We start from the raw sequence: 21,595 nt of genomic DNA, 5'->3' as shown, positions 1-21,595 counted from the left end.
CACATCAGACCCCCTCGTAAAACGAATCATACCCGTAGAAGGAATCGAGAAACCAAGCATCGACATAGCTACTAAAGCTGAAAAAGAGAGCAAACTAAAAGCGCAACCCGAAGGTACCTGCCCTGAAGCGGTAGCTACCCAGGTTTTCACAACATTTTGGTTTCCAAAAACCAGAATATGCAGCGCAAAAAAGCATACCTCCGGGAACATAATCCAAGTCACGGAAGATATTCCTCGAAATTCAGACTCCTTAGAGCCTGATCTCGAGAATACCCCCGGGGGCACCAACTCAGACCCAGTCATCTGCAGAGTTAAAACCAGAAGCCGTACAGCTCTCCAAAATTCATCTGGAGGTATTCCTCGGAATTCAGACTCCCTGGAGCCCAATCCTACCAATACCTCCGGGGGCACCACGACACCAGGTCCCGAACAGGAACCTCCCTCGTCTCTTCATAACAAAGTTGTAGGAAGAGAGGATTGGAGAATTCCAATCACGCAATACATCCTGGAGGGAAAGACTCCACCCAATAAATGGGAGGCTCGAAAGCTCAAAGCATTAAGCGCGAGATATTGCGTAACTGAATCTGTCCTCCTCAAACGAAGCATTTCCGGACCTTACCTAAAATGCGTCCATGGCCTCGTTGCTATGAGACTCATGAAGGAAATGCACGACGGTTCCTGCGGAAACCACTCTGGAGGAAGAGCTTTAGCCATCAGAATCAAAAGACAAGGATATTTCTGGCCTACCATTATTGCAGATTGTGAGGCCTATTCCTCTTCATGCGACAAATGCCAGAGGCATGCACCGATTATACACCAACCTGCGGAGAAGCTGTCTAACATATCCGCCCCTTACCCATTTATGAGATGGTCCATGGATATCGTGGGGCCACTAGTACCATCAGGAAGTGGAAAGAAGAAGCTACGCTTCCTCTTAGTCTTAACGGACTACTTCACGAAATGGATAGAGGCCGAAGCTTTCCAGCAGGTAACCAGGTTCGAGGTCGAGCAATTTGTATGGAAAGATATCGTATGTAGACACGGCGTCCCGTACGAAATCGTAACCGATAATGGAGGACAATTCATATCCCACGATTTCAAAATATTTTGTGACAAGTGGAATATCCGCCTGACCTTCTCATCACCTCGCCGACCTCAAGGTAACGGACAGGCGGAGGCTGCTAATAAATCAATACTAGCAAACCTCAAGAAACGCCTCGGAACCCAGAAGGAATTCTGGTCAGAGAAGTTACTTGAAGTACTTTGGGCATGTCGAACCACCCCACGAAAAGCTACAGAAGAAACTCCTTTCTCCTTAGCATATGGGATGGAAGCCGTCGTTCCAGCCGAAACCATTGCTGGTAGCCTACGCCGGGAACTTTGTACATCCAATCCCGCAGCTAATGATCAACTCCTAACCGACAGCCTCGATCTAATCGAGGAAAGGCGGGACCGAGCTTTGATTCGCATTCAGAACTATCAGCAAGCAATGGCACGACAGTACAATTCCAAAGTCAGGCTCCGACAGTTCGCTGTTGGAGACCTAGTACTTAGGAAAGTTTTCGAAGGAACCAAAGAACCAAATGCTGGGAAGTTAGGAACCAACTGGGAAGGTCCCTACCAGATCATCCACGTGGTACGACCTGGCGTCTACAAACTCCGAAAGGTGCGAACTGGGGTACCTGAAATCAGATCGTGGAATGCCACGAATCTTAAGAGATATTATCATTAGGTACCTAAAACTCCTGAACTACGTTAGGCTTGATCCCTTGACTGGGTACGTAGGCAACTCCGTCATGAGTGCAGCCCCAACCTCATTTCAACACTTCATTCACTACAATCAAAGGGGGCATATGTCTGACTAAAGTCACATAGCCCACGCAGCAAACGTATGATCGTTATAATACAGCAAGTGTATGATTACTATGATACCATGTATCCAACTATCAATAAAGAAATCATTTTCGATATCTCAATTCTTTAACAAAACAGGTCCCTGCAAACCTGAACCTAAGGTCTTAAAATCCTTAACAATCCTAAAGGTCTTAAAATCCTTCAAAGCAATGTCAGGTCTCGACGAACCTGAACCTAAGGTCTTAAAATCCTTCAGACAATATCAGGTCTCGACGAACCTGGACCTAAGGTCTTAAAATCCTTACCAAATCTCCAAGGTCTTAAAATCCTTGTCAATTCTCCAAGGTCTTAAAATCCTTATAAATCTTCGAGGTCTTAAAATCCTCATCAAATCACAAAGGTCTTAAAATCCTAAGCAAGTCTCAACGGGTCTTGAAATCCCACAAACAAGTTCAGGTTCCCAAGAACCCCCACCTAAGGTGTCCAGATTAAACTTAGGTTCCTAAAAACCCTAAGCTAATCCCGATACTTCAAGAAATCCTCTTAAGGAACAAAAAAAAACGACCAAAGTCTTCCAGACTTATTGTAAGGATCGATTATGATTAAGCTGTCATATTTCACGACTAAAGTCAAAAACTAAAAACGAAACAAGAAAACCAAGTTTGAAATTAAACAAGGGTTTAAAAGCCTCCCCAGGCTAACCAAAGATTCAAAATGCAACAGATAAAGGTTTAAAAGCCTCCTCAGGCTATAAGTTTGAGAAACAAATGAAAACAAAGCCCATCGGGCAGAAATCCTAGAAAACACGAAAGAGCATCAGTTCTTAAACTTCCTTGTCATCCGAGCTCTTCTCAGCTCCCTTGCCAGCTGGATCTTCCTCCTCAGGAACCTCCTCCATCTCCTTGTCGCTACCTCCAGAGGCGGTTTCGACTGGGGCTGAGTAAGAACCCACCAATCCCAAATTAGAACCGAACTCTCCGGAAAAGGAGAGGTTAAACATATTAATCTCGAAAGTACCTGAACTCTCAGAGAGTTGGGGAAGAGGGAGCTTGCCAATCGAGAAGTCCGAAACCTGAGCCTTCTCGTACGCCGCAACAGCTTCCGGCATTAGCGCCACCAAGTTATCATACTCATCTTGAGTACTCTTAATCTCACCATCCAGTATGTCCTTCAGGAGCTCGGTGTTGGCTTGAATCTCTTGGGCATGAACCAGGAGGTCAACTTCATCTTTCTTCTTGGAGAACTTCTCCTTGACAATAACCAGAATTTTGTTGTAGGCTTCAGCTACCTCCTTCTTTCCCCTCCGGACGGCTAGCCTGACCTCAGCTTCCTTGTTCTTCTGGCTGTTCTGGGATGTGGAGATCAGCTCCTTGACTTGATACTCGGCTATCTTCCGGGCAGCATCCAACTCCCCAATCTTCCTATTCTTCACCTGGAGGTCAATCAGCTGGCTCTCGATCGTCCCTTGCTGAGCATCACACTTAGAGCCAAGTCTCTTCACCTCGGCTTGGAGATCCGAGATCAGAGCCCGAGTCTGGTTGAGCTCAGTCTTATTGGCCTTGACCAACTCAGTGACCTGGGCTAATTCCTCAGCGCTAGGAGCATTGTGTACAGCGTCCTCAAACTTGAATTGAGCTCTGTTAATAGCTCCAGCCAGCTGCGGAAAACGGAAAACGATTTAGCAAAATCTTCCAAAGACAAAGCTGAAAAATGAAATAAACTTCATACCTGACCCATGTGATGAGCAATATCGACGTACTCATCCTTGTGCGTGATATTGGAGATCGAGGGGAGGGGACACCCGGGACTCTTCATGTGCCTCATCAGAGTAGCCAAACCCCACGGATCGTCCAAGACCGATCCAGGCTTTGAATGAGAAAAGGTCCAGCCAACAGTTCCTCCTCTAGAGGAGGAGGAGGAAGACCTCGAAGGTCTATCAACCTGGTCGGTTCGGGACCTCTTGTTCCTCGGGGGCTCAGACTCCGGAGGGTCCCTCATTACTTGAGGATCAGCTTCAGTCATCGGGACCTCGGAGGGAAGGCCAACTTCCTGAACCTTGGGTTCCGAAGAGACGACACCTTTAGCAGGGGCAGAGCCTCCTTCATCAAGAACCTCCTTCACAGAGTCGAGGAAGGATCCCCCCTGGTTCTTATCACTCCCTCTAGAGGAGCTGGCAGCCTTGGTCTATCTACCCCTGGAACGGAAGGAAGGTTGAATTGGCATCTTCTGTGATTGAGTCTTCGAAGAAGTACTTGCTCCGGAGGAAACTTCGAGAATGGAATCACCTTCAGAAACTACGACATAAAAAAAAATCCATTAGTCGTATAAGACAAATTCGGATAGTAAAAATCATGAATCATGAATAAAAAGATACCTTCTAAACCAGCAACCGTCACTGAATCAGGGAAGGACGCTTGGTACCGTTCAGGGAACCTAGCTGATCCAACTCTCGAAGTAGTGTAAGCTACCCAAGTGTTAGGGCTATGCTGTAGCTTCCTGTAGAGAGCTCTGGTAAGTTTGCTAGATAACTTGACAGGATCTTTGATTTCTGCAAAAAGAGTCAAAAGGCGATTAGCACAACATGACAAACAAAAATAAACATGTGAGCATATCCCTAAAATCCTAACCGGAAATATCAGACCATGCGTTCCTAAGGTCACGGCCTACAGGAACCGTGGAAGGGTCAATCTTGACATAAAAGTACTTCCTGCGCCAGTCATCATCACTGGCTGAGAACTTGAAAATGCCTAGCCCTGGACGACAGGGGAGATAGTAGGTACCACTCCCGCCATCCTTGGAAGTGCTCTCCTTTATCGAGAATAGACTCATTAACTCAGATAACCCAACGATAACTCCTTCCTCCTTGGCTCTAGTGATGAACCCGTTTATCACTCGGATGACCGACGGGCAAAGCTGAGGAAGAGCTAGCTGATAATGATCTAAGAGATCCAGCAAAAGGGTGGGAAGAGGAAATCTAAGGTGGCACTTGGAGATATATTTTTCATGAACGCAGAACCAACCCTCCGGAGCGGTCTCGGGGTTCTCGTTTTCAGCACAAGCTCTAACTAGATCACTCTTGCCGTGAGCCTGAGTGGCAAGATTGACAACGTCCTGACCCTTCAAGAGGGAAGGGAAGTGAGGACCGGAGGAGGCGCTCTTGCCGCCTTTCTTCTTCATCCTCTTAACTCTTGCTCCGATCGAGTCTTTACTCTTTTTCTTCTTGGCTTCCGCCATCTTCTCACCAGCTTCCTGTTTGACCTTCATAATACGGGCGCCGGAGGCTGAGATCTGAACTTCGCCGGAACCTTCTTTTCGACTCATGATAGGGAAGGAGAGGGAAAACAGGAAGTAAAGAATAGAATCGATCTAAGACAGACTCTCAGAGAGAAGTTCAAGATGAAGAACTAGATTGATCGAGAGGCGAATAAAAAAAAAATAATAACGACAAAAAAACGGTAAAATAAAGAAGAGAGGTGTGAATTACCTTGGAAACCGTCGAGAGGCGTGGAGAAAGTGGAGAGACAAGCAGTTAATTCTCTCAGCTTTATATCCCATCACGTCTTGGAAGTCGGAAATTGAAATTTAAACTCGCTTAAATCTAAAACCGTTGATTCGACTAGAGATGGATTACAGCCGTCCGATCGGATATGAATAAATGCGGTTGTGATAGCTAGTAATCATGATCTCAACAAGAGAATCTAGCTTGGGCGGCTAGGTCTAGCTCCCGAGAATAACGAAACCTCATTTCGAGAGCTGGGGGCAACTGTTGGGCCCGAATATGGCCCGGTAACTGATTATTCAATAATAAAGATGATGATGGGCCACGACAAGCCCATCACGAGTCTGAAGTCTAAAAGAGAGCTAAGCTAGAACCGGAGGCTGAAAGCTAAGGATCCTAACTAAGGAGGTCACGACGAAGAGGAAGCTCACGTCGCAACCAGAAGGAGCGCAGGACCCGGTCAAGGGGAAGCTGTTGCAGATTCCACCTCAAGTGGAGAGGATCTCGGAGATCAGTTGCAAACAACCTAAAGAAGTCCAAAGCTATAAAAAGAGAAGGTCGAAGACTAAGAAGAGGGGCCGACCCTACTCATATCTTACTCAACTTTCATTGAAACGTTCTTATTTGTAATTCTTTTATAGTCTTGATATTCATCAAAGATCATCTTTTGTAACCATTCCATTTCTATTATATCAATACAAATCGAAGTTCATTCATCAAGTTCTTACGGGATTCAGCCCGCGATAATCTTTCCCTATCCTTTTCTAAACATAAAACCTGATCTAAAATCTAGGTGTGAGTTTTACCCCTCACAGCGATTAGGGTTGCGTTCTGGGAAACAGAGAAAGACAGGGGAGTCTAGTACACCAACTCAATCTCAGTTTCTCACACCAGGAGATGCAGCCAAGTCTCCATATTTGGCTAAGGAAGCAGGAGCCTCACCTCAGTTGAGATCGAAAAGGTCTGGTGACAAAAGTGCTGAACCAATGCCTCCTCTCATCAAGAAAAGGTATGATCAGTTCCTTAAGCGTAAAGTACTTGCTGAGCGATCGGTCGATATGAAGGAAGCTGATCAGTGGGGTTACTTGGCGGTGATTAAGAAAGGGTCTATAAAATCAACTGTCTCGAATCTTGCTGTGTATGTTGAGAAAGTTGTAGCTGAGTTCTATGCAGGTCTGCCAGGTACTAAAGCTGAAGCAGATGTTGATGAAGTAGTTGTTTCCGTGAGAGGACAAGAGTACAAGTTCTCACCTGCGCTCATCAACAACGCCATAGATTGGGAACCACTTACTGAGGAAGAAGAGGAGGAAGACACAACTTTGGATGATATCTCAGTAACTGAGTTGGTTTCATTCATCACTGGAGATACGAGGACAGAATGGGACGGTCTCACTACAGCGGATCTTACTCCGTGCTACGGTGCCTTGATGATCATAGCTGCATACAACTGGATTCCTTCTACTCACAAGACTTATGTCTCACTTGAGAGGGCACGGCTGATCTACAAGATGGCTCATGGAGTCCGTGTTGATTTGGGTAAGATGATGTTCAGACAGATTCTCAATCTTGGAGTGATTCAGGTCCATGATGCACGTTGGTTGATCTTCCCTCGCTTGATCATGGCACTCCTCCAAAGCCAGCATGCAGTTACATCTTACCCTAGTGACAAGCTCCAACGTCCGGTTCCTTACAAGAAGGATAAACGAGTGGGCGAGATTTATGAGCAGAGACTAGCGAAAGGAAAGGGACCAGCTAAAGCTGAACCAAAGAGAAGCTCTGCCAGGACAACCCGTCAATCATCTCCTGCTCCGATTCCTGCTCCACGAACTGCTACACCAAGCTCCAGGACTGCGCCACGTCGTGTATCTCTGTATGAACTTGGATCAGTTGCCATCCCTCGAGGACCACTCAGCCGTGTTGATTTGCAAGTGGCACTACAGGACACAACACGAGCCCTTCAAGCGCTAGCTGAGATAGTTCAGGATCTTCAGAGCGCTGTAGCAGGTTAGTATCCCTATCTTTCTGAATATGTGAGGTATTTTTCTTGGTGTTTTTAATCCGTGTGCTCACAAGCAGGGGGAGAAGAAGAAGACTAGGATGTAGAAGACCAAGATTGTGGGGGAGCTCTGTGTTCTGTTGCTTTGTTTTTATGTCTATGTTATTTCCATTGCACCACTTGTTGCAATTTCTTGTCATCCATGTTTTCAGACTGGCTAAGATTATGGGGGAGCATTTGCATATGCTATCTTTTGATATTATGTATTAATTTGCTTGAACCCGTTTTTAGGATAATATAAGTATGTTCTTAATTGTCTTGAGTTGGTTGAATTAACATTTAGACATATGTACTGGTGCTGTTGTGTGTGGATTGTTCTTGTCTTTTATCTCAGGTACTTGTGAGACGACGAATTAAAAAGGGGGAGATTGAAGGTGTATGGGAAGACGATGCTGTAGCAGAGCTGAAGTAGTTCATGAAGTGTGACATGAACTACTACATCAGAGGGGCGGTTCGTGAGAAGCACATATCAAGACCGATGCATTAAAATAAGATTTAATGAAGAGGGACATTAAAGGAAGACTTGAAGAAGAAGTAATCGATCTAAAGAGAAAAGGAAGATTGGCTTATTCGCTGAAGTAAAGGAAATGGAAAGTTTCCATTGGATAGATAGATTAGATCTAGGGCTTCCTCAAAGATATATAAAGGAAGCGTTTGGCACTGTGTTGCCGGTTAACACACAGGGAGAGCTTTTAGCAATAGAGAGTTTTTGTACGTCCTAAGAAGGAGAAGCAAAGCATCTAGGGGTTAAGAACTTAAGTGGTTCAGAGTCTGTTTTAGATCTCTGAACGAGTTGACTAGCAAACAAGTCGAGGTTTGTCTTGAGCTTGTTTGATTTATTGCTTTTAAGAAGAACTTGTAAGAGCTTTTGAAAGAATAAATATAGTCGTATTTCTTGGATTTGAATAACCCTGTACTACTGTGTGTTCTACATAGCGTAGCTTGCTTATCTTACATTAACACGTTTATGCAATGTTTTTTGGTTCTTGAATTCTTCCAGCATCTGTTTCACAAAATCCAAAGTAACTTCCTCTCCCTCGATTCTAGGACCAGCATATTGTGATTCAACCTCTACAATGAAATTGCAAAGAAGAATATCAGTAGAATTGATAAAGGGTTACAACAAAACAAATAACACCAGTTTCCAATGAAAATTGATTACTAGTCTAAAGTTACACTCAACCGTTTATCAACTACTGAAACAAAGACATGGCATAACAAAGGAAGACAGAACCAAGGGTGGCAGAAGCTATAATACAACAGAAAAGATAAGCAAGTAGATGGAGGGTACCAATTGTGTGGAAGTCAATGGACTCCGCCACCGAGATCCTTTCAGATACAGGTGCAGAGATTGCTTCTTCAAATTTCAGTTTCTTCACTGCTTTCTCACACTCTCTTAGCTTTCTTGTCGCATCAGGGTCATTAGGAGAAATCCTTTTAACCTGAAATAATAAACAGTAGACCATGTCAGCTCTCTTAACAGATACAGAGATCCACCACCAGAACTGTTCGCACATATTACTATCAAGGTTCCAGGATCATATCATTTGATCAGATCAAAACATCAAGTTATGACCTGTGGGTGCGTTTAAGCCGACTTACTCAAACGGACAAATACCAAACAATAGAGAATAAAAAAACAAGAGCTTAAATTGCTAGCAACAGACATTACCTGTTGGAAATCCTTCAAGGCATCCTTAAATTTTCCCATGGCAAGATACGCAGCACCGCGTCTGTAATAGCCCTGTGATTCAGTTAAATAATCACCAAACAAGGCTGAATATATTCGATAAGAAGAGTAAGCAACAACGATATGGTCATTGATTTGAATAGATACCTTGGAGTATTTAGGATCAATTTCAATGGCCTTTGATGCATCCTGTATCGCACTGCCATATTCCTCCAACTTGGTGTGAGCAAATGCACGGTTTGCCCAATACACAGCGTTGTTTCCATTGAGTTCTATTGCTTGTGTATACAAATCAATAGCCTGGGAGAATTTGTGACCTGTACGTAAGCAACTAACAATATTCAGCGAACTGTTTTTTTAAGTATTCCACTAAAAAACAGAGTTGAAACTGAAATTAAAAACTGGTTCTATTAATGTTTTTAGGCGATTTTTGAGGCGGTTTTTGAGGCGGTTTCCGGTAATTTTTCTCGATGGATTCGGCGGTTCTGCCGAGCTCATCGGATCCACCAGAAAGAGATCGAGAGGTTCGCGATGGTGTCGTGAGTCCAGGGATTGTGTTGGTATCAGAAAAAGAGGATTTGGAGAAAATCGAATCGAAGAAGGAGGAGGCTCTGAAATGGTCTTCGGTGGCTCAGGATAAACGGAGTTAGAAGAAATATGAAGTTGAGGTAACAACGATTAATGGAAAAAACAAGGTGGTGATTCCAGAAAGGCTTCTCGATGATGCTACCCCTCTTTGGGAAGATTTTATTGTGGGAAAGTTCCTTGATATCTCACCTCATATTGCCAAAGTGCACATGGTGGTAAACAAGATCTGGAGCTATGGGGATTCAACATTAAAGGTGGAGGTTTACGATGTTAACGCAACCACGATGAGATTTAAAATCAAGAGTAAGAAAATCCGCGAGAAGGTTCTAAAAAGGGGGATGTGGAATATTGCTGGAGTGCCTATGATTGTGAAGAAGTGGTCACCGAAAACTGAAGAAGAGAAGCAAGAGGAAGAGGTGATTCCAATGTGGGTTCACCTTAGGAAGGTTCCCCTTCATATGTTTTCTTGGGAAGCATTGAGTTTTATGACAAGTACGGTGGGTTCCCCAGTCCATTTGCATCCTGAGACGTTGGCTTGTCAAAACTTTGATGAGGCGAAAATCTTCGTTAATGTGGATGTATCAAAACCCCTGCCTAAGGAAATAGACTTCATGATTGAGGGTAAGGAGTTCACTGCTGAGTTTTATTACCTTTGGCTGCCGTCTAGATGTGGGATGTGTGAAAGATGGGGCCATTCTCAGAAGGTCTGTGTGATGAATAAGAAAGGTAAGAAGCAAGGTGTGAAAGATGTTGGTGGCAGTGGAGTAAAAAGTCGGGGCAGCACTATCAGTCCAGTAAAGGAAGACAAACAAGGTTCAGCTAGTAAGGAAGTCTCTGGTTCTAAAGATTTGGTCTGTGCTAATAAGGAGGGGATTGTTGAGGAAGCACCAGTAGGATGTGAAGAAGTTCATGTTCTAAGTGAGAATGAATGGGCTCTTGTTTCTCCCGATAAGATAGGAAGGTCCCAACTTTCTATACAAAAAGAGATGGAGGTACAGATTTCTGCCTCGAAATTTTCTGTGTTAGAGCAAGAAGATAAAGAAGAAGGTGAGGTGCAAAATGATGATGCTATAGATATGGAGGCTGAGAATGAGATAAAGGATGAAAGTACTGATATAAGAGATGAGGATTTGCTGGAGGATGAGTTGTTGGAGAAGCAAGAGAGTGTTAAAGAGAAGTCAGCAGTGAAAAAAGAGGGTAAGAGGGTTCAGAAGACTAGAGCTCAGGATGCAAATCCTAAGAGCAAGAAGTCTTCTAGACGCAAACTCTGATTATGGGGAGTTTTTTCTGGAATGTGCGCGGACTGAACAAAACTTTGAAGCATTCCATAATCAGTGAGTGGGTTAAAGACTTTCAATTTGGGTGTATTTTGGAAACAAGGGTGAAGGAGAACAAGTCGAGTAGAATTTTAAACACGGTCTTCATGAGTTGGTCTGCGGTTACTAATTATGAGGAGAGTCTTGGTGGTCGTATTTGGTTTCTTTGGAGAGATGAGGTTAGGGTTACTCCAGTCTACAAGTCAGACCAGCTAATCACGGTTCTGGTTGAGATGCAGAATGTGGAAGCTTTCTATTATTCTTGTGTCTATGCTAAGAACGAGGCAGAGGAGCGTAAAGGTTTGTGGGAAGATCTTGCTCATCACCATAATTCTCTTTGTTTTAACAATAAAGCCTGGATAATAGTTGGAGACTTTAATGAGATTCTGGAAGGTGAGGAGAGTTCTAGCTATGTTAATACAGGCAGAATCCCTAGTGGTATGAAGGATTTTCAGAATCTGGTTCTTCTTTGTCATCTTTCTGATATGGCTTATCAAGGACCAAGATACACTTGGTGCAATAAGAGAGAGGAGGGTATCATTTGTAAGAAGCTGGACAGGGTGTTGATGAATGAAGAGGCTATTCATTGTTTCAGTAATGCTTATTCTATCTTTGAGCCAGGTGGTTGTTCGAATCACATGAGGTGTAAGATTCAATTGATCACGCCTAGCGAAAAAATCAAGAGGCCTTTCAAGTATGTCAATGCTATAGGGAGTATCCCTGCATTTCTCCCTATGGTTCAAGAGTACTGGAGTTCTACGGTGAGGTTGTTTCCGTCTACTTCTGCCATGTTCAGATTCTCAAAAAAGCTTAAATCTTTGAAGCCTTTGATACGTATATTGGGTAGAGAGAAGCTGGGTAATCTTACAAAGAGAACTAAGGAAGCGTTTGTTGTTCTCTGTGAGAAGCAGAGTTCTACTTTACTTAACCCGTCTGTAGTTGCTATGCAAGAAGAAGCTGATGCGTATGATAATTGGAGTAAGGTAGCTTCTCTAGAGGAAGATTTTTTGAAGCGAAGGTCTAAGCTTCATTGGCTGGACATTGGGGATCAGAATAACAAGACGTTTCACAGGGCCATTAGATCACGCCAAGCTCAGAATATCATTCGTGAAATCAGATGCTCTAATGGGATTGTGGTTAACACTCATCAAGAAATTAAGTTGGAGGCGGAGCGCTTTTTCTCTGACCTTCTTAATAAAGCTCCAGATAGTTATCAGGGTGTTTCTGTAGAGGAATTGCAAGATTTATGCTCGGTTAGATGCTCCCCTACTGATTGTAGCTTACTTGAGGCTGAGGTTACTCCAGAAGAGATTCGCAAGGTTCTGTTTGCCATGCCAAACAACAAATCTCCAGGTCCAGATGGGTATCCTGCAGAGTTTTTCAAAACCACTTGGGGAATTTTTGGCAATGACTTCACGGCTTCTGTTCAGTCAGTCTTCAAGTTTGGTTTCTGCCTAAGGGAGTGAACTCCACTATCTTAGCCCTGGTTCCGAAGAAGAATGACTCAATGGAAATGAAAGACTTCCGTTCCATTGCGTGCTGCAATGTCCTGTATAAGGTTGTTTCAAAAATCTTGGCTAACAGGCTTAAGCTGCTTCTCCCGAAGATCATCACAGACAATCAATCTGCGTTTGTCCAAGGAAGATTACTCATGAAAAACGTCCTACTTGCTTCTGAGCTTGTCAAGGATTATCATAAAGAAATGGTAACTCCTAGATGTGTCATGAAAATCGATATCTCAAAAGCCTTTGATTCTGTTCAATGGTCTTTTGTGATAAATAGCTTGAAAGCTCTTGGATTTCCAGACAGGTTTATTCAATGGATCAATCTCTGCATCTCTACCTCTTCTTTTTCGGTGCAAGTAAATGGTGATTTGGCAGGGTACTTTCAAAGTTTTAGAGGCTTTCGTCAGGGTTGTCCCATCTCGCCTTACTTTTGTTTACCTGCTCCATATTCCTAATGCTTCTTAATCGACTTATGATATAACAGAACTCTCACCTTCACAAACACATTACCGCATTTTACAAATATTAGAGATAGATAGATATAAGATCATGGCGTAATTAAAGATTTTTTTTCTATTATATACATTTCGAAAAGCATTGTTTCTATTCATTTTACAAGTTATTCAGCGAGTTTCACCAGTATATCACCGTCTCACAACTAGAATCCAACCTAATTTTGAGTGTTGTGAAAAAATATAGGGGTTTATTTTTTTGCCGATATAAATGTATTATCTAATTTTTTATATATGCATGGCTGTTTTTATAACTGTTAATGAGCGCTGTGAGCATGCACTCGTTTTATCATACACCTACCAAACTTCTAATTCAATAAATACTTCCAGCTCTGTCTCTGTTTTCTTTCTTTTCTTGGTTCTTTAATCAGGATGTAGAATTAAGCAACGCGTACTCAACTATAATAATAAAAAAATAATCACATAATGACAAATTCTCAAATCATCCGTTCTTAATAAAAAACTCCATTTGATTCTATAAATACCACCGAAATCGAACAACTTATAGTACACAGAAATTAACCCAACATATATATATATAAGAATTCGTACATATCTTACAATAGTTATATTAGAGAGTAAATACTATATACAATGTATATATATTGAATGAAATTCATAGATAGCATCGCCGTCTAACTAAGCAGCTTGTTGGTATGGCAGAACATTATTTGTCACCACTCACCATCAATACTTTGCATTATTTTGACTGCTCTTGTCTCCATCGCCGGAGCAAAAGTCCCGGCCATCATTGTCTTCGGCGACTCTTCCGTAGACTCCGGCAATAACAACTTCATACAAACCATGGCCAGAGCCAACTTCGAACCTTATGGCCGGGACTTCCCTGGTGGCCGCCCCACCGGCCGCTTTTGCAACGGCCGTCTCTCCTCAGACTTCACTTCCGAGGCTTATGGTCTTAAGCCGACAGTGCCGGCCTATCTTGATCCTTCTTACAATATCTCTGATTTCGCAACCGGAGTCTGCTTCGCCTCCGCCGGCACCGGTTATGATAATTCCACCGCCGGTGTGCTAGTAAGTCCACATTTCACTTCAAACGACCTAGTATCGCCTGTTTCTTGCTTGACAAGAAACACTGAAATGATTAACTTGTTTTATCTTTTAGGGCGTGATCCCTTTATGGAAAGAAGTCGAGTACTATAAGGAATACCAACACAAACTGGCCGCCTATCTCGGCCATCGAAAAGCCGCAAACATCATCAAAGAGTCGCTGTGCTTAGTCAGCATAGGAACCAACGACTTCTTAGAGAATTATTACACGTTACCGGACAGGAGATCTCAATTCAGCATCAGTCAGTGTTGGAACTATTTTTTGAGCAATGTATTCATATGCTAAAAATAGAGTTAGTGTGAATGAGAAATGGAGGTCTAATGTGTGTAATTTGAGAAAATTGTATAAAGTTACAAATGTACACATTAGATATTTGGATTTGGGTTTTGATTTGTTAGTTGAACTTAATGTTCATTAACTTAATCTTATAAACCAAATATATGTGATCTTTTATATTGATAAAATATAAAAAAGAAATCCATTTAAAGTATATTATTTTGTTTGAATGAGTCAAATAATAATAACTATACTCTTTAATTTTCTTGGTCAAAATGTGAAATGAATTCACATATTAATTGACAAAAATTAAAGTCTCCATTAGTGCACCATGGAGGTTTCATTTCTATGTTGAAAATGAAACTTGTGTTTCTCATTATTTTTTCCTATATAAATGGCTTGTTAGCATGATAGAAAGATACACATCTAATACCAAAAGAAAAACCACATTCTCCTATATTGAATATTCATGTTAGTTTTTTTATTTCTTGAGTCTGAGAGTGCAACACAAAACTAGGGTCGATAGATTCTGTTTTTCGGTGATGGTAAACAGAAACAATGCTGCAGTTGTATCCTGGGAATCTGAGCGCTATGCAACCGTCACACTACGGGGCGTTTAAAGATTTAAGGAAAGAGATTAACCATCTCGACTCTGCAATTTTTTCTTCATTCATTTGTTTCGGTATTGTATTTTTTGTTTTTTGTTCTTATTATTTTTATAAATATCAGTTGTCCCTATCGTAGTGAAATAAGGTTCCTACAGTCTTAAATCTTTAAATATTGTTTATGCTTTGCACTAACAATACTGATATTTGTTAAAAGTTCTGTTTTTTAAGAACAGGTTAATCAACAGTCTCGAAACAAAATCTGGAGTTGTGCTTCTCCAACCAATTCTGCTATTGTGTAAAGCTTGTATTCTTGAGCTAACATTTTTTTTTGCAGGATTGTTTAAATTATTTAAAATAATTCTCCTGCACTTATGTGTTCGGTTGTGATTTGAATGATTTATTGGTTATTAGCTTTATTCGTGTTCAGTCAATACTAGTGATCGATCTTGTTTTTTCAGCACAAAATGATACTAACATTGGTTTAAGTTTTGTGAAACTAGTCAACAGGTGCTGATCGTGGGTTCTAGCAATCGAACGGGAAAAGAAATTGCAGGTTGTGGTGTTTGTTTATTGATTATATTAAATTGCAGAATTTAATGATTTAAAAAAAAAACTGTCAGTTTTTCTTATCATTTTCAATATGTTTTTTGGAAAAAAAAAAGTTGATGTTGATTTTATATCAAACCGTTACAAATTGCAAAGGAAAAGACTTTATTGTTTTTTTTGTCAAAGATATGTTTTATCTATTGATATTTAAGTACTAAAACAATATGTTGAATAAAAAGTTTTTTCTCGTTTAGTTACTGTTCAAATTTTATTAATCATATGTTTGGTATTGAGTAGTATATTAATCTGGTTTTGGTTCCAAGTGAACAATTCGGATTTCAATATAACTAAACCAAAGTGATTAATAAAATCTCGATCTTTAAGAGATCAAATGGTATGAATGGAGATGGATTTCGTGAGTCGACGCCTCAAATTAAGTTTGAGAGAGGTCTGCCACATATAAATCATTTGCCATAAGAAATAAAATGTTTGTTGATATTGATCAAAACATTTGTATATCGTCAACGCTTAAATGCACCTTTTAAAAAGGTTGACCATGCAAAACCAATGAGAATTTTCAGACCAATATGACTGAAATTGACATGTGTATTGTAGTTTTTAAAGTCAATATGTTTGAGAATAACCATAGAAAATGGTGGTTTTGATGGTACAAATAATATCATATAATGATATGGATATTTGCTATAAAGCAAAAATATATTTTGAAAAAAAAACAAAATATATACAAGTTGGATTTATAAATCAACTTGAGAAAACTATGAAAATAGTTGTATCTAAAATGTGAATTTCTAAGAATGAAATACATTTTTCGAAATTGATTTTTATTCATTTAAATCTAAAAGAGTTGTAGATTAATTTTCTAAACTCTTAAGAGATGTTAAATGTAAATAAATATGCATGTTTTTTAGCTATCTCAAGAAATGAGGGGGAAGCTTTGCTTACCATATAAAGTCATTGGAAAAAGGCCAAATGAACTTAGTGATAGTTATCAAAATATAACTTTTTTCTTTTCTTTAAAGGAAAAAAAAAACTAGTGTTATACACTGAGTTTTATGTATAATGGTTGATTGTATCTTGAAAGAAAAAAGATGACAAAAATCATTAAACAATTGATCTCGATTAATCTCAAGAGATTATGTTCATTGTGATGACAACCTAGGATCCTTATATTAAAGGTGTGTCATGAGATCAAATTGTAATATCATCAAGAGGAATGGGTTTAGCCTATGAACTAAGATGAGGTTTGGCGGTAACTCTACTTATCAGATTGGAGATCCCAAGAAATAGGTTCAAGGAGACAACTAAGTCAAACTAAATCTGCCCAAAGCACTGTCAGACTTCGGTCTGTACCCAGTTCCCAGGATGATTAAATAGTGCTACATGTAAGGAATAGAGGATAAGCATTTGCTTTTAATGATTTGTGCCAATTGTTTTGAGATATGAATGGAGTAGTACATGATATTCCTCTAAACAAAACTAATGGCAAATCACCTTGTGAGTGTGAAATGGGGCCGTTTCTAGGAGAATAAAAAGGCTATATTCTCCAAGTTCACTCATGATAACCAGCACTGTTCACGGCCACAATGAACACAATAGAGAACCTAGTTCTGTGAGAGAATGAAGCTGTGTTTTGGCTATTGTCTAGGTTTACACCAAAGCCCGGGAGGTTCAAGACATCATGGCCACCTCCTGGCCGAGTAAATCCGATAGCTATTAACAATGACTGGTTCAAGGCTGAAAAATTGCTACCAACTCATCATGCAGTGAATTTCTCGCTTGTACTCTCAAAAGTCTTTAGGTGAGTCTTGTCGAGTCTTGTCTAGGAAGTCAAGTCTGTCGAGTCGTCTAGTGTCTAGAAGCATTTCTATTCATGTGGGGGATTGTTGGAACTATTTTTTGAGCAATGTATTCATATGCTAAAAATAGAGTTAGTGTGAATGAGAAATGGAGGTCTAATGTGTGTGATTTGAGAAAATTGTATAAAGTTACAAATGTACACATTAGATATTTGGATTTGGGTTTTGATTTGTTAGTTGAACTTAATGTTCATTAACTTAATCTTATAAACCAAATATATGTGATCTTTTATATTGATAAAATATAAAAAAGAAATACATTTAAAGTATATTATTTTGTTTGAATGAGTCAAATAATAATAACTATACTCTTTAATTTTCTTGGTCAAAATGTGAAATGAATTCACATATTAATTGACAAAAATTAAAGTCTCCATTAGTGCACCATGGAGGTTTCATTTCTATGTTGAAAATGAAACTTGTGTTTCTCATTATTTTTTCCTATATAAATGGCTTGTTAGCATGATAGAAAGATACACATCTAATACCAAAAGAAAAACCACATTCTCCTATATTGAATATTCATGTTAGTTTTTTTATTTCTTGAGTCTGAGAGTGCAACACAAAACTAGGGTCGATAGATTCTGTTTTTCGGTGATGGTAAACAGAAACAATGCTGCAGTTGTATCCTGGGAATCTGAGCGCTATGCAACCGTCACACTACGGGGCGTTTAAAGATTTAAGGAAAGAGATTAACCATCTCGACTCTGCAATTTTTTCTTCATTCATTTGTTTCGGTATTGTATTTTTTGTTTTTTGTTCTTATTATTTTTATAAATATCAGTTGTCCCTATCGTAGTGAAATAAGGTTCCTACAGTCAGTACCAAGACTTTCTCATTGGGATTGCCGAGGTGTTCTTAAAGGATCTTTACAAACTTGGGGCTCGGAAAATGTCTTTCACGGGAATCTCGCCAATGGGATGTCTTCCACTAGAAAGAGTGACGAATCTTGACGACCCTTTCAGCTGTGCTAGGAATTACAATGACTTGGTGATAGATTTTAACGGGAGGTTGAGGAGATTAGTGAGGAAGTTGAATCAAGAACTCAATGGAATGAAGATATACTTTGCTAATCCTTATGATATCATTTGGGACATTGTTACAAAACCGTCACATTACGGTCTAGAGGTATCTAGTTCTGCGTGCTGTGGAACTGGATTGTTCGAGATGGGGTTTCTTTGCGGCCAGGACAATCCGTTAACGTGCAGTGATGCCAACAAATTCGTTTTCCCGGACGCTTTTCATCCGACCGAGAGGACTAATCAGATTGTTTCTGATTACTTCTTTAAACATCTCAAGAATCTCTTCCATTGATCCTAATGCATATTTCTATATGAGTATATTTTCATTTATATAAATCCAGGTTCATTTTCAAAGATTAGAGAATATTTTTTTCTTTGCTTAATATAAAAGCTTTACCGAAAAGATCAAACGAATTAGAGGAACATGGCCTTGTGTTCCAATCAATGCAAACTATATTATCCTAAATGTAGTCCTCAGAAGATCAGAATTATGGTAAGTAACATACGTATTATTTTTATTTTATAAAACAAAAACTAGGGGTTTTGCTTCATCCCTTATACAAAGCTCCAAAAAGAAAACAGAAAAGGCAAATTGTTATTAGTGTTTAGTGTTGCCATCTATAACAGACCTAATTTCATCCCAACTTGCTGAGTCCCCGATGAAATCTCCACCGTTGATGTTTTCGAAACTCAGGAAGTTATCGTGACAATCATACGTCGGTTGATTGAAACCAAACCTAGAAAGTTGGTTCCAATAAGGGTTCTGCGTTTGTGGCTGAAGCTGTAGCTGTGGCTCGTGTGGCTTGTGGGACAAGGAATCTGTGACGCGGTGGCTGGTGTGATCGGAGTCTAAGCTGCTCGTCTTAGAACAAGAATCGGCTGAGGTGATAACAGGTTTGCTTGTACGATGGTTGGGTTTCTCTGGTGTGTTACCCGTTTGAAGATTCTGCATAGTGTCCAGACCTCCTGCAAGAAACAAGATGGACTTATTAATTGTTCTTTTCCCAAAGGAAAATCTGAATATAATTTTGATTGTGTGATATTTTTCTATATTATGGTTTTAAATTTTATAAAGAAAACCATAACTGTCTAGTGTCGTCATTGATTCAGTCACTATCTTAACTAATTAAGATAAGAGATCATCTAATTTGACACACAAAAGCTACTTGAACGTCTTTTGTGTTAAAGAAAAATATAAGTATTAAACTAAAGGATGTTTTCTAGTTGATCATAAACCAAATATCAAATTTTAATGGATGAGAAGTTATATTTATTGTAAAATAATAAAGAAATCTTAGTCTGGAGCCCTGTCTAGTTTTAATTTCCTCACAAAAACTTGGTCCCATTTTCAGGAAAAAGAAAGAAATATGTGATCAATGCTCGTACGGAAATGACAATTAATTATGACTGACTTCTTAAAGCATTTAACACCACGAAGACAACAAAATTGTCTCACTAGAAATGGGCAAAATGGTTTAGCCTGATTCATACTTTTCTTGGTTAAACAAAACGGTTTGTTTGTTTATAAGACAATTAACAGAAAGCCTCATATATATTTCAAAGAAATTGAACTCACTGCTTGCTGAACTGGCAAGTCGGTTTTTGTGGTGGAGGGGAGGCGGAACTCATGCATCATCCAGTCTGTTTTGGTGCCTTTACCGGCTGAACCAAGATAGTAAACCAGAGATTTCTTTAGACCGACGCAGTCAAGATTGGAGTAAACCGGCTTATCAATACCAGTGGCTTTCCAGAAACCTTAACCAGTGACTCGGTTTGGTCTAACGCTATTCCTGTATTTCCTTCCTCTCATGCAGAAGAAGTACCACTCCTTTTCCCCAACGCTGCTCTCCTAATAAAATTTTAAGAGTAAATATTCATATTTATTTGTCTCCATGAATTTTATTTTGTATTTACTAGTTTGCGAAAATGAAATTATTAAAACTCTTGGCAAATAATAGGCATATAATAGGGTATATATGCATATATAAAGATATTGTCCTTTATATTCATATGAATAGTCCCGTCTTTTGGTATATGAAAGCATACTCTTCTCTAACTAAAACAAAATTGACAGACAGATTAATTTTTATAAATATATATATATATATATCTATAAGACTATAATGTTGAGATTACGAAACTTCAACGGACTTCCAAGGTGTTCGATTGAGATTTTGGTTTTTCAATATTCCGTTTATGAAATTTCAATCAGTTAGCAGTAATCTAAATTGCTTTTGTCTGGTTTGATACAGTTTAGGTTCGATTACGAACCAAAATATGGCAATCTACAAATCAAAATCATTTTGATCCTTGAGGATCATATTGAAGACCTCTAATTAGTATTATCTTAAGATGAGAAGGATATGAGAAAAAAGGAAGAAAAGGGTTATCGAATACAAAAACTTACTCGGAAGATCCCAAGGATCGTACTTGTAGATATCGACCTGTTTAATTAGTTCGAGTTTGATGGGTTTGTTCTCTACTTTTCTTCGAAGATAATACTCTAAAAGTTCTTCGTCCGTAGGATGAAATCTGAATCCAGGAAGTGTTGTTTCATCTTCATCTTGATGATCCTTACTACCTTCACCACTCATCTTCGCTACATCGATATCTTTATATCACCCAATCAAGTCTCAATGAATAAAAACTTCTCTGTTCATATATATATAGGTAAATGCCGATCAGTTTCATGATAATTTTTATGCCGTTTCTTTGTTGCTGGGTCAACGACGAATGACGAATGACTTTGACTATTATTAGACACATAATATCTTAACTAATGAAAGCCAATACTAGTTTAATAGTATTTACTACTCCAACCAAGTATTCATTTGATATTTTCATCTAAAAATAATATATATATAGGATCTTATACGAGTATACTCTTAATCACTATATTAATGTTATTTAACTGACAATTCTGTAATGAAAAAATAATGAAAATTGATTTATCTCATGGTCTTTGTGATTGAACAAATAGTTTCTTTTAAATGGAACAACCTTGTATAATAATGTTCCTTACCATTTCCAAACCTAATTCAAGTTTGAGATAATTTTGGGATTTTTTGTTAGGTATTTTTAGAAATAAAACTCATATGTTGTATTATAAGATGTCTCTAAAAAAAGCAAAGATATCGGTGCCTTTATAGTATGCAGAAAAAATCCAAGAACATGGAA

General features: G+C 39.5%; 2 protein-coding genes and 1 pseudogene across 2 annotated transcripts in view; 1 reads left to right on the top strand and 2 right to left on the bottom strand.

Moving 5' to 3' along the window:
* Positions 1-9,881, bottom strand: part of LOC108834402 (serine/threonine-protein phosphatase 5-like) — a 30,339-nt gene extending 20,458 nt beyond the window's left edge. Inside the window, 5 exon segments of the mRNA XM_057008175.1 lie at positions 8,373-8,480; positions 8,701-8,851; positions 9,082-9,153; positions 9,247-9,448; positions 9,877-9,881. Of these exon segments, the coding sequence (XP_056864155.1) occupies positions 8,373-8,480; positions 8,701-8,851; positions 9,082-9,153; positions 9,247-9,448; positions 9,877-9,881 (538 nt within the window).
* Positions 9,882-13,612: 3,731 nt separating this feature from the next.
* On the top strand, positions 13,613-18,710 carry LOC108831690 (GDSL esterase/lipase At2g42990-like). Its single transcript, XM_057006962.1, has 3 exons — positions 13,613-14,052; positions 14,144-14,334; positions 18,215-18,710. Exons 1-3 carry the CDS (start codon positions 13,825-13,827, stop codon positions 18,708-18,710), a joined length of 915 nt encoding a protein of 304 aa, XP_056862942.1. The 5' UTR covers positions 13,613-13,824.
* Positions 18,711-18,906: 196 nt separating this feature from the next.
* LOC108831691 (transcription factor JUNGBRUNNEN 1-like) lies at positions 18,907-21,054 on the bottom strand (annotated as a pseudogene).
* Between the last annotated feature and the right edge of the window lie 541 nt (positions 21,055-21,595).

Source organism: Raphanus sativus, chromosome 4 (genome assembly GCF_000801105.2).
Source record: "Raphanus sativus cultivar WK10039 chromosome 4, ASM80110v3, whole genome shotgun sequence".
NCBI classification, from domain to species: domain Eukaryota; kingdom Viridiplantae; phylum Streptophyta; class Magnoliopsida; order Brassicales; family Brassicaceae; genus Raphanus; species Raphanus sativus.
This window is presented reverse-complemented; position numbering and strand designations above follow the sequence as displayed.